Source organism: Gallus gallus, chromosome 7 (assembly GCF_016699485.2).
Source record: "Gallus gallus isolate bGalGal1 chromosome 7, bGalGal1.mat.broiler.GRCg7b, whole genome shotgun sequence".
Lineage (NCBI taxonomy): Eukaryota > Metazoa > Chordata > Aves > Galliformes > Phasianidae > Gallus > Gallus gallus.
In genome coordinates, this window is record NC_052538.1 from 6,972,948 (window position 1) to 6,986,781 (window position 13,834).

The following is a 13,834-nucleotide window of genomic DNA, read 5'->3' on the forward strand; positions in this document are numbered from 1 at the left end:
GATCAGCACTGAAATAACAAATTCTGACTGTAAGGAAGGAGGATCAGGAAAAAATTAAGTAGAAAGGCTCTAGTGCTTCTATTAAATGTGCCCATATTTCTTTGACTTAGTGAAAATAAATGAAGATCCTGCTTTCTAAATCAATAGGGCATTATGAATTTCTTACTGTGCATGATTACCTGATATCATTATAATCAACAAAAATGTACAGAATAAAAATCTCTGCTATACTCAGCACTACTCTCTTTTGGAAATCAGGATGAACTTGCAGAACAGTTTACTCTCTGCTAGCTCAGCTACTCCAACGAGTAGCCAACACACTTCTCGAAGTCCATTTGTTCTTTTCTCACCTCCACTAGCATCAGTAAGTTCAGTTCTGCGCAGGAAGCCAAGGTACCCAGTCCGAGCCCATATGGTCTGAGTATCTCCAAAACTCAAGCGAGCGGTAAAGTGATCGGCGTGCAGTGCTTCTTCTCCATACACTGTATAGTAACCAGTAGCATTGTGCGGACTACTCACCCATATCTATAGGATTAAAAAAAACCCCATGAATATAGGGGAACTATTCCAAAATAAACTCAAGCATCTTGATGCTCGTCTTGATTTAAATGTCAGGAGTTGCATTATTAAGTAATTAATTTCTGCTTCATAGAAAATTACCAGGAAAAAAAAGGAGTAAAAATGAGTTTTATATACATGTCATTGGAGAAGGTAAAGAGGAAAAATGAACTTGGCATTTGACACACTGAAAAGGGACATGTGTTAACCTGCAATCATCTCTTAGAAGACTGGTATCTTAGTACACACAAATCCAAATGTATATAAAAACTCATTAAACCAAGCAGCAAACCTCATCATCACTACTATCCACTGGCAGAGCTATAATGATAACAAGGTATCCACTGCCTCCTGTAGCTACCAATCAGACACTAACCAGTTAAATAATATCATCTGGTCCCAGCATGTAATATTTTTGCAAAAGAGGGAGAAAGCCATGTGGATATTCACAGAAGTACATGAAGTTCCAACTCTGCTCAGTTCATTTCCTTGCCACATTAAGGTGTCTGTGGCTGTCCGATTAAGACATGCATTTATCGAATATGATTAATCCATGTATTAAATAAATCATTGCTGATAAACAAAGTACAACGTATCAAACCTTTACCTCTCCTAAGTGCGAGTCTCCCAGAGGTCCCTTGGTTTCTGTGTGTGCTATGATGACTTTTACCCCTGGAAGGATCTTCAGCAGGAAACAAATGTTTAAAACTGAAGTTAACAAAAATTGAATTCATCAAAAGAAAGGTAAGTTAATAATGCAGAGCCACAGAAGTCAACAGTCTGTGCAGTTCTTCCCTCCGTAGGTATCAACCACCTCTCCCAACTCAGTTGTTTAATCATTTAACTTCTAAGCAGCTATTCTGCAGCTTGTATTTAGCTGCAGAGCTGATCCTTCATGCCTGAAAAATGCTTTCTGTGAAAAGACCTGTGATTTTTTCAGCTACAGCAAGCAACATATTCTATTACTTCACTTTAAAGCCTTGCTTCATTTTAATTCTTGTTCATCTTATGTTCTCTCCAGTGCCTCTCATAGGTATACTGTGATTAATGAAGCATATTCAGCCTCTCATTGCACAGATTCTGTACTCAGAGAAGCAGTTCACCACCTACAGAAGGGTAGTGAGGAAAAAAGATTGCTCTGACTCTCACCTTCCCAGACTCCATAAGTGGCAAACTGTGTGGAGAACCTCTCTCTACCAAACGTACCCTGAGAAAATAAAAGAAGAATGCATATGTGGAAAGATCCATTAATTTAAGTAGAATTAAAATAGACATGTTTCAGTATATCCAGTGTTATCCTATCCTGCACTGACACAACCATAATGATGTCAGTCACTTATGCACAAAACAGTTAAGAGTTTTTAGCAGTTTTCAATACTTCAGTATGAGTATTCCCATGTATGATGTTTCTTCTAAGAATCAAAAACTCAGCTCTAGTGAGATGAGTAACTCATTCCAGCAAAGCTCTAAGGCTGCAGTTCTGCCAGCACTTTACATTCATCATCTTTACTGGGCTCTTCTGGACCTCTGCTTGCCACACTGAATCATAGCAGTGTTGGGAGTAACTATAAGTGAAGAGCAAGCAGCCTAAAGAGAATGAGGTGATGTTATACAGTCCATTAGTAGAATAACTTATGATAGCAGAGCTGCAGTAGGAGCAAAAAACTGAGTGCAGTAAGAGGGCTGTGCAAGAGAAGAGGCTGCTATCAATTCTGCAATATTAAACCAGTGCAACACTTACTAACTAATACAGTGGGAGCACTGAGACTATGGCTGAACTGTATTTAAATGCCAAATCAGGTTGATGACCCAATGTCTTCCAGCAGCTAAGATTTAAGCTTCAAAAACTAGAGATAGTAGTAAAAAAAAAAAAAACAAAACCCTGCCAGTTAACATCCCTGGTTGAATGTTATCAATATGAAAAAATTAAAGCAAACACACCAAGTGTTGATATACAGGTGTTAAAATAAGTACAGAAACAAATACATAGATGTATGAACACTACTAAAATTACAGTCTGAACTCTGCACTGCCAACAGCAGTATGAACTAAGCTAACTAAAAGATGAAGATAATACAAAAATAATGACTACAGATTAGAACTGATAGAAATTATCCTCAGCAAGATTCCAGATGATGTCTGCATGTGTGGCCTGTAGAAAAAAAGTTGAAGGGGGAAGCTAGTGGTACTTTTTCACTATTTAAATTATAATAACAGAGAAGATGATGCCAGATTACTCTGAGTTGCATGCCATCAGAAGAGGCCTGGGACAAAAGATATAAGAAGAGAAATGAGAGTAAGAAATACATCTCTAGAGCTGGGCGTCATCCTCAAGACATCCTCAACCTAATGAAGCCTCGAAGATGACCCTGCTTTGAACATCAAGTTGCATGAGGAACATCCTGTAATCCTGCCCAGCCAACTCTTCCTGCAGTTCTGTCACTAACCAGATAGCTGGCAAGTCACCTTTTGCTGGTTATGTAAGTCACAGCTAATGAGCCTGAACAGTCAGTCGTTTAAATGAGGGTCTAGAAAGGAAGAGCTAAACAAGTGATGGTGTGGAGGAAATGCCAGACCACTTCTAATACACAGGATTTGCAAGGATGGAGGTTCCTTTTAATTCAGTGATGAGGGATTAGCTGTGGCCAAAGATAGTTCAACAAACCAGGATTATTACCACATGGATGGTTTTTCTTTTCTACAGTCATTTAATGGTTAGTGCTTTAATATAACATAATTTGTACCTGTCATGTCGAAGTGCTCTCATATCTACATAGACTGTTGTTGGATCTGGTCCTGCTGTTCCCTAAGAATACAAAGGAAGTAACAAATTCAAAATAAGCCAGAAAATCCTGTTTTCATTTTCACAGACAAGTAAATCCACAAAATCCTCTCCCACTTTTAGTGACATTTATCAAGTACTGCCCTAATCTACCAAAACCACAGTAAAAATATTCCCCCTCTAGAGCAACTGCCATAAAACACTGAAGTCTAATGCAATTATATGTCCATTTCAGAAATGCGTTCAGAACAGAAATGCATTTTAGAATACAAATTAGTAAATTTATCAAGAGAAATCAGTAAGTGAGCACATAGACAAAGCCTGTATTTATACAGCTAACTCTTATTAAAGTTTACAAAATTTTGTTAAGCATCTCCTCTACAAACACTATATACTCATAAACCTACACGATCTCTCTCTTAAAGCACAGCTGTTGTACTTCATATAAGTTTTGTTAACTTTGAAGAAAAAAACATTCAAGTGAATCATACCTCTAGCCATCCCCTATCTTCTCAAGGTTCCTGCAAGTAACAGTATAGACAGAGACAGACATCTATTGCAGCCAGAGGATAAACCTTCTGACCTACTTTGAAGAGAGGTCAGACTCCTAAAACAAATCCACTTCCCAACATGGGAACAGGGAACTTGTTTTTGCTGGTGGGTTCCCCCCTCACCCTCCCAGTCAGAGTTTAATCTCAAGGTAATTTGAAACTACTGTGAAATCTGTATTTAAACTAAAAAGTAGTCCAAGGATCAGCGGTTAGTCTTCCCTGTGCAGGGAAATTTAACATAGCTTCTCATTTTAGAAGTGTTTTAAAATGAGGCTGCCTTGTCACCAGCTTCAGAGCATGGTGCTGGGAAACAGGAACAACGCCTTTATAATGGCATCCCCTTCACCTTCTGCAGCACCGCTAAACTGTCAGATTATGGTCTTTACCTTTAGAAAGATATAATTCACTAACACCAATCCTTGCTACATCTCAGTATTACTTGAGAATGAGGCTATATGCTTCAGCTGCATGTGTTTTTATGAAAAAATAACAAACAAAACACACTGAACTTCTTCAGAAAGAAACAGCTGGATCAAAATTCCCTCTAACAGGACACATTCCATATAGAGTAATGCCACCGGACCAGACTTACTTTAGGACAAGCACATACATGCATCACTATACCTGCTCAGCCAGCTTGCCCAGCCTGTTTGGCTGACAGTGGGACCACAAACAGAAGTAACAGAGGCCATCAAAGTGTGTGAAAAAGAGAGAAAGGGAAAAAAGAAAATACAAACAAAGAGGCACTGGAGACATAAGATACACACAGTAAGACAGAAAACAAAACTCATACTGTTTCAAAATGAGGAGAAAATTTTCCTTTCAGGTTACTTAAGAGCCTGGCATTTAAAGTGGTTCACTGGGAAACATGCAAGTCCTGGTAAACAAATGAGAAGTTTAAGGCAGAGAATACGTAACACCTGCTGTTTTATCACTAATCCCTCCTCCACCTGGACATATCTAAACAGTACTAATAACTGCAAAAACACCTTCTCAAGTAGACCAGTCCAGTAAAGTTGGAAGATGTTACCTATTTATTTGCAAGGTGATTTGTACAAATACCCAATAACTTTGGCTATCAATCTATTCATTCAAATTCATCAATAGGAAAATATCTAGTATAGTTATCACTTTAAAATAACAAGAGAAAGAGGGAAAGGGAACTAAGTAAACATCTAAGAAAGAAAAAACAAAGATACAAAAGTATAAAATAAGGAGAGAGCTGAAATGCCTGGCAGCCCTACACTCTGTAATTTTCCTGGAATACTCTTCTGCAGGAAAAACTTAAAAAACACCCAAACTAGCATGAAGCAGAGTGTTCTACCATAAAAAGAGACTGAAGAATCACACCTCTCTGCTTGTGATTACCAGATGCTGTTCTTGATACAATCTGCCAACAGGTATTTTTTTTTATTTTTAAAGGACTGTCTTCTAGATTCTGAAAGCTGCTCCTGGATCAGTTTCATACGTACATGTCTCCAAGCTAGAATGCAGAGGAAGTTCTTACCTGGCCCTACAGTGATCTCTTTCTATTTAGTTTGCAGAGTTTGAACAACAAATATGCAAAATGGTTTTTTAAAATTGTTTTTCAGGCAGGACATTCAGAAAGCTGCGCTTTGACCCCTGGGATGTGATATGTACTGTCCAAGGAATTGAGAGCCCTTTCTGCACAGTCTTCTTAATTTCATCTATATCCTCCTATTTTTTATTTTTATTTTTCAAATTTTTTACTAATTCATAAAGTTCCTGTGGACATATTTCTTTATAATTCGTTATTTAGAGGGTGCTAAACATTCTACCTTCTGCAGTATGCACGAAAACCAAGCAAACAGTTATGAATGACACCTGAATATCAGCTGAACTCTAAGCCATCAAAGACGAGTCTGGAACACTGTATGCCATTGTCTCTAGTCTGTAGAGTAGGGACGTGTAATACACAAGCCTATCCTCCATCTCAGAGCTTCCAATCTTATACCTTTAACTGGAAAAAGTCCATCTCTCTCATGAGGTGAGACACATATATGCATGTGGATAATGCTCATTTGAGATATTTCAGAGCTAAAAGCCAAAGCAAAACAAAAATCTGTCAGCCTTTCCTTGGTCTGTAAGATACGAGTTCTTACTTGGGGAACTCTATCTTCACTTAATTCTAAGTACAGATAAAAGCTACTTTTGAACAGCCAAAATGTGAATCACATGAAAGCAGAAATTGTGTTCCTCTAAATATTTACCACATTTATGAATGAGAAGTTCTTTATTTTTAGTACTGCTCCTGCACAGCGGGGAGGGAAGAAATTTTGCAATGCTGATCCACCATACAGAAAGGCAAATCAATTGGTCAATTAGTACAAAGAGGAGAAATTATCATAATCCACAACTTCAAGGCTTATTTAGCTTCTTGGTGAAGAAGCAAGCAATGGAGTTGTAGCTTATACAGTTTGTTGGAAAAAGAATATGTACAGCTGAACATGACTTCCCATAAAGCTCCCAGAGATACCATGTACAAGTGTAAGGAATAAGCAGTTTAATCTCACCTGTAAGCAAATTGCTACATTGACCCTGCATCCAAACGTAGTGCTCACTGCACGAGCAGAGAGACCCAGGTCTTTGAATAACTTGGAGAAAGACTGTGTTAATGCAATCCTTGGTCTCTCCTCTGCAACCACCATGCATGTTCGCACACAGGACAGATTGACTCCTTTCATCTGAATGCAGAAAATGATACATTTTAAATCTGACATCAGCACTTCTAGAAATGGGCCATTTCAATTTGTGGAACTGACTTTAAAGTATCAGCATAACTGACATGAACTCGATAAACAATATGGATGTAGACTGCACTCAGTTTGGTTCCGTCCACCCAAGAGAATCCTCTAAAACTGTGCCAAGCAGTTTGGAGGCAGAATTAGATGGGCAAAATGCAAACCACTCCTGTCACGTAGCTGCAACACAGCCATTCATCTTTCTGAGCTAAGAAAACACAAATTGTGTTTTGTCTTAGGGCTGGACAGGCAACCATGTGAAGATCACAAGAGACCTACCTGCTTCAAGTGCTGCACAGTCCAGATACAGGAAAAGCACTTGAGACATTATAAGTGCTCACCAGCATGAACATGAACTTGTAACAACTGCTTGTGGGCCATGATTCCTTCTAATGAGGTCCAGGAGGACAAAGGGACAGTTTTTTTTGTTTGTTTTTTTTTGTTTGTGCTAAGAATAAGCACAATATCATCACCTTCTTGCATGTAACAAGCTGCCAAACATTCTCAGCAGAAGCACTGAGCACCCTAGTTATGAAAGCCGTAAGAACTCTGCTACAGAAGAGACAGAAGTGCTTTCTCAAATAAATTAAACCTCAGTTAAGACATTCCCTCAAACATAAATGGGTGTATAAGCATGTAACTGTAGCTTATAGGAAGATGACATAATTTTTCAATTCAATACTTCTGATGCACAGAGACTTGAAAACCAGTGAGACCTGCCAGATGTGGGACTGGAGTGGGGGGTGGGCAGAGGGCAAGGGTTTATGATTTCTCTCTTTTTTGTTGTTTTTTTTTAGTCTTCCTAAGGTATGTGAAATTGTACGTCAGCGTGTTGAACAGTTAAACTCACTTACCCGGAGCATATCAGTCTGTGTCCCAAGCCCTTTGGTGCACATCTCCATCACTGAGTAAGAACAGAAAGTGACACGCACTTTGTACTGGCTTACAGCAGACAGCCACAGAGACACGTTGCTCTCCAGCTCCAGAGGAGGGACAAGAATGGACTGATGACCCGAATATACACTAGGAAGAGGGAGAAAAAGGCACATGAGAACTTCAAGCCACCATAAATAGTGAAATATTATGTAAAGCCAAGGGGAAGCAAACAGTTGCATTAAAACTGAGAGCTTGGTATCTATTTCAGTTTCACCTAATCTCCACAGAAAGCAAGTGTCTCACTGGGTTTTCAACTGATCAACTGGCTATGAACAATGGGTTAAAGTTAAGTCATAAGTTTGAACGTCAGTGTTACTGTCTTGCTGCAAGTTGCACTGAACTACAGGCAATGCCTTGACATTTAGGCAACTGTTCCATATACGTAAACTGTAGTTAAGAGAGAGAGGAAGAATACATGTGCCATGCCACAAACCTTTGCGATCTGTGCAGAGTTTCCTCCCATGGCTGCTTTCCTTGAAGGCCATGGCTGCACTCCTGTCCCCCAGGCCTGTTGCTGGCATGCTGTCACCATCCTTACACTGCTATTTGTATAACAGTTGGAACTAGATCATCCTTAAGGTCCCTTGCAACACAAGCCATTCTGTGATTCTACCACCGTGTGAGGGAGAAAAGCAGCACTGGGCTGCTGCAGTTTGCATGCCAGACATGGTTGAGTGGGGTTGTGAGATGGGACTCAGCACTACCCAGTGCAATTCCTGGTGGGCTCAGAGCTGAGGGAGCAGCCATAGCCCCACCTCCCCGTGGGGGGAACATGCTCCCTGCCTTCCCTCACTCATCCCACATCCTCTCCATGATGTCCACTGCCCAGCACGGACTGCTTGCCTGGCAGCATGTGCCACTCGTGCTGCCCTCCAGCAAGAGCACCTCTCGCAATCTGCCTGTGGAGTGGGAGGAGATATTTGGTAGGAAGGATATTTCTGCAGGGAGCTAACAGATAAAAAAGGAAAAGTGGCATGCAGCACTGCAACTAGAAGTATCTAATATCCCAGATCTTTAAAATTAGCCTCCTTCCTGGCTGGGGATTTGTCGTTTTCATCAGTAACATTCACATTGAGGGTAAGAGTAAAATCCAGAATGCTGAAGTTACTTTTCTTAGATGGTTTCACACAGGGATTATGTGAAGAGTACAAACAAACCTTGTCCTCTCAGAAAAACTGCAAGTTAGAAAGGAGTAAGAAGTCTTTCAGGGTTTCCCAACTAAAGCAAGGCAGGCACAAAAAAGAGCATACCAAATTTAATCATAAGAAAAGTGCAACTGCTCCACTAATTGTTTTAAAATACTGTAGATCACCTCTGCAGAATTCAGGCAATTCACTTTCCCGTTCACCTTGCTTCCCAATTACACACATTCCATTTCCTTCTAGAAATGCCACCATCTTGCACTTTTCTGCCAAGTGAATCTAAGGTATCTCAGTTCATGAGTGATATGGTAAGAAGCAAAGCCAGAAAATGTTCATACAACTACTGACACCAAAAAGGTAGTATTTTTGAGATATTATTACAGTTACAGATTTCAGTTGATGAACTGAATATTATTATATTTTTCTTCGAGTTAAATGCATCTTCAACACATATATTGCATCACTCAAGTTTTTACTGGAATTTTCCAGCCTCTACCACAGGTCTATCAATTTTGAAGTCTCTGTGTGAAATATTTAACTTGGTATCAGTTAATGTGTGTGGACTGAAAGTCACATTCAGAATAACACCGCCTTTTAATATTTTTTCTTAATATTATTTAGGCATTTCAAGACAGTAAACACATGACCATACAGTCTCAAATTACCAGATGTTTTTTAGATCAGTTACTATAAAGAAAACCAGAAACGCCCCTCTCTAATATAAATGTATTTTATATTAGAAACACTCATCTCTATATAAATAATACAGTTCATGTTTAAAAATAATAGCACCTCTAATTGTTTTTAACAAGTAGTTTGACACAATTGCCATTTCTCCCAAGGAGAGTCAATGTATGTTTGTAGTGGGAGATGTAATGGTTTGGGTTTTTAATTTTATTTTATACAGTTTTCTTTTTAAACATTTTAAAATAAATAAAACTATTCTGTAATAGGACAGTCTCACAACATTGGTGCCACAAAAAAAAACAACAACTCACTTTAAACAAGCACTACAGTAACTCTTGTACAGACAAGCATCTCACTCACCAGCTTCCATTTCTTAAGAATATTTGTATAAATCCATATGCAGATGTTATTTCTCCCATCTCTGAGGTTTCTTCTCCTGCCACCCTGCCTCATTTTATTCACACCATAAATGATCAAATGCTACCAAAGATAATTTTTTTTGTTTTCCTTCAGTCCACATCCTTCCCAGTTTGAGGTATTAGAGAGGGAAGGAGCAGGTTAACTCCAGTAAATGTAACCTTCTGTTTATGGAACAACCCTTCATATTCGGTTTCTGCATTTTCAATGAGGCAGCTAAACGATTTTTAATACCTAAACCTTTGGACTGCTTAAAGCATATGGAATGTTTCAAAAGAGCAGGAAAAAAAGAACTTTGCTTCTGTGTAAGATTTTTTGCATTAGAGCAGTTATGTGACTGAGTCAAGTCAGTTCTCATTCATTTTAAGAAATACTAATTGCTTCCTTCAGCAGTATTTATTAATGCATAATACCAATTCTGCAATCAATGCCTTAATTCTCTTGTAAAAAGATATAGTTTATTCTCAGAGAATTTAAAAGTATTTATTTAATCAAAGTGAAATAGGCAACGAAGTCCCTTTGTTTTCCCCTTGAATTTTGTATTTAATTAATTACACTTGCACAACTGAAGTTACTCAAAAGTAACTGACTTAAATGACCAAAACACGTGTGTTGTTATGAAATACCTACAAAAAGTTAACTGAGTTTACTCTGACAGTCTCATCCACTGTATCTAGCTTGGCTTCTATAGAAGTGAAGAGAAAGCCAAGGACAAGTGTGAGAACCTGTGACTGAAATAACATACCTGCACAAGCACCACAGTGCAAACCCCAGACCGCAGTAGGGGTCAAGGCAGATAGCAATCTGACGTGAAGGGTACAGCTCACACTGTAGCTTTATAGAGCGACATAAGGCACTTGTAGCTGCATGTGACATCTGTAAGAGGAAATCAGACTCTCTTTTAGGATTTTCTTATAAAAAAGCATCATGTTTAATAACTGACAGAACTGTTTGCTGTAGAGGATGTGGCAACAGGAAGGTATTTTTTAATGTGTCTTTCAAATAGGAAAGAGATACAAATCCAAATTTTCAAGCTGTTGGTAAGTGACATTTGCCATGAAGCCAAATGGTGTCAAATAACATCTACCATCTCTGTGATAAAACACAAATGAAAACATTTGTGAACTTCAGAGCAAACACCCTCCCTTTAGTCTCCTCAAGGACTCCTCATGTACAACCAGATAAGACTGAATGTTTCCAAAATGCATCAAGAAATGCTGATGTCATGCAAATTTTAAAATAAGTCTTTTGACCACTAAAATGTTTCACTCATATTTTTGTATTTATTCTCTGTCAGGAAAAATAAATGCAAAATGTGCCAATGTGTAAGGAAATTAAAATAGCTATCTCCCTTCAGGTACTTTACCTTTACTCCTGCTAATATACCAGTGGTTGACACGCTGAAGTCCAAATATGCCAACATATCTGGAGATGTAGGTCTGAAAATATTAGCCAGTTTCTTTTTAGGCATATCATCTATTTAAAATACATCAAAAGAGAAGGTATGATGTTATCATTTTGGAAAGAGACCACAGGACAACAGTGTTATCTTCGTATCATTCCAGCACTATAGCATTTATAGCATTAACACTCGATGCTTCTACAGTTTCTGGACAACTAGGTCAATGCAATGTAAGAGAGATCCATTCAATCAGACAGCTATGGTCTAACAGAAGAAAAAAGTCTCCAGTCTACTTACATTTCCTGTTAGCTAGTGGGCAAACATTCTGTACCTGTATCCAAAATAGTGGGCCATGTCTTAATATCTACAGCTGCTGCAGCTTCCTTGGATTTCAACAGTTTCGTTATCACTTGTGTGGTGAGTATACATGCAGACTTACTGACCTGTAAACCAACCAACCAAACAAAAACACTAAAAATATTTATAAACTCAGCGAATTAATACTCAATGATTTCATATCCAGCCAAAGAAGACAACTGGTAAGCTGAATACATGAAGAAAAACAGCAGAAGCAAAGCAATATAAATTACAACAACAGAAACAGTATTTTAAATTAATTTAAAAAGAAAAGTACTTATTGTCCCAGTCACGGCACACTAATTTTTCTTTTCTAGTTCGTTTTACATTGCCAGTGGCAAAATAACTTATCTGGCAATGGCACTACCTGCACCAACTGACCTGCGCCCACCACGCATTAAAACAGAAGTGTCTTATACATACCTCTACGATCATTTTTACAGTGGGCAGAGTGGTAGCAAGATTCTGTGGATGAGGTGGGCGAACAGTGATAGGTATACAGCCAGCATACAAGCAGCCATAGAAAGTTGCTATCAAGTCTACTCCTGTAGAAATTATTAGTGAAACAAATGCAATTTCATCAGAACAAAAGGTCAAATCCTTTCATCAATATCAAAATATGCTCTGAGAAATTTTATTAAGATGTAAGTACTTGTCACAAAGGTCTGTTAAAAGGCTGTTTTTGGTCCTGCCCAATTCTGTAAGGTTAAAATAGTTTGCATTTGAGAGTTAGCAAGAAGTATTTAAAATCTACAAACTTCGAATTTCTAGAAATTTATTTTCATGGACAGGTAGCATAAACAAAATACTAAAATAGAATAAGGTACTGTAAGAAGGTATTGTTATTGAATATGACTCAGATTATTTTAAAAAGCATTTTTTCACATTATAACTACAGAATATGCAGTCATTCTACTTTCACAGTGTATTACTTTTTCCTGAAGTATGCTTGTAAATACAGAGTAATGATGCAAGCCTGAGATCCAAACTTCATGTCTGGAGACAGTCATTCAGAAAAGAACAGGTGCTCATGAAAAAGATCAACACTGATGCCACTCATCTAACTTTCCATTTACATTTTTATTCCATTCTCTGAGATTGAAAATCCAGAATTCTACACCTTGACCAAACTAATATTGCATAACTGTCCAGACATCCAGAGTGGTTAGATGAAATGTTTGGTAAATTCAGTTTGCCAATTGGAGAAACAGCTTATTAGTAAAAGAGGAATTCTTTTCCTTGAAATACTAAACCACTGCCGTATGCCACGACATTAAATGGATGTTGGAAAGCTCTGCCTTGGCAAGAGCTGTTGCTTTTCTTGTGATTTTTGCTGTTTTGTATTGCCTTACCTGGAGGATAAACCAGGGCTACATGGTCACCAACATTCAGTCGTCCCTTCTCCATTAGTGCAACTGCCACTCTCTCTGCTCTCTTGTGCAACTGCATGCACGATGCAGCGCTAGCTACAGTGCCCTGCATGGAACAGAGGCAACTTCAGGAAACTCTCCAGAAAACTTTGCGGGGAACATTTTCAACTGAATGAAGTACATGCTACAGATACTGTATTTTCTTCTCACTGCAGCTATTTTAACAACACAGCAAACAGATCTAAAGACTGTCAAAATATGCTTGGTGTTTTGCAAAACATTCTGCTGGTCACGTGAACTTTTAACACTTTAGAGAACTTTACACATACTATTTTGACATCAGACAGCAAAGCAATTTTTAAATTTATCTGATATCACAAAAAATAACACCTTGCAAATGTTTAAAATTTAAAGTCGAAGGAAGAAAAAAACATTAATAAAGTTTGAGCAGTGAGTGAAGAACTGCGTGAGCTTTGTCTCATTTCAGAATGTGTGAGGATGGATTAGAGAAAGCTACCGATCAAACATTTTTCAACCTGTTGGTGCTACACTGATTATGGTGTTTTCTCCTCATCCAACAACTTCTTATTCTGTTTCCACATCTCCTATTACCTTCTTAGCAGACTGGTACTGACTGTAAATATTATCGTTCTATCGTGTGGAAAAGAGGCTGAAGAAAGGAGCCCATGCAATCAGTTTCAGAGGCGTTGGTCCAAATCGATGTCTACATTAAGCATTCAGATACTGTGCGAACAGCAGAGCCCAGAGACTTCTGCTCTGATGTAACTTAACTAGACCACCAACCTTAAAGGTTTCTCTAAACTCACAACAAAATAAATAACAAGCACAAAATCTTGGTTAACCACAGAG

General features: G+C 38.3%; 1 protein-coding gene across 10 annotated transcripts in view; it reads right to left on the bottom strand.

Moving 5' to 3' along the window:
• Window positions 1-13,834, bottom strand: part of DIP2A (disco interacting protein 2 homolog A) — a 112,315-nt gene that overhangs the window by 4,710 nt on the left and 93,771 nt on the right. For 6 of the 10 annotated variants that reach the window (XM_015289225.4, XM_015289224.4, XM_015289226.3 and 3 more), the window contains 12 exons: window positions 12,947-13,070; window positions 12,018-12,139; window positions 11,569-11,680; window positions 11,202-11,311; window positions 10,581-10,711; window positions 7,508-7,676; window positions 6,426-6,596; window positions 4,516-4,545; window positions 3,303-3,364; window positions 1,708-1,765; window positions 1,166-1,240; window positions 351-525 (listed from right to left, as the gene is read on the bottom strand). In XM_015289225.4, the coding sequence (XP_015144711.1) occupies window positions 351-525; window positions 1,166-1,240; window positions 1,708-1,765; window positions 3,303-3,364; window positions 4,516-4,545; window positions 6,426-6,596; window positions 7,508-7,676; window positions 10,581-10,711; window positions 11,202-11,311; window positions 11,569-11,680; window positions 12,018-12,139; window positions 12,947-13,070 (1,339 nt within the window). Of the gene's footprint in view, window positions 1-350; window positions 526-1,165; window positions 1,267-1,707; window positions 1,766-3,302; window positions 3,365-4,515; window positions 4,546-6,425; window positions 6,597-7,507; window positions 7,677-10,580; window positions 10,712-11,201; window positions 11,312-11,568; window positions 11,681-12,017; window positions 12,140-12,946; window positions 13,071-13,834 lie in introns of those variants that run through there. The other 4 variants (XM_001234675.7, XM_004942550.5, XR_001467364.4 and 1 more) reach the window with 3 other exon arrangements.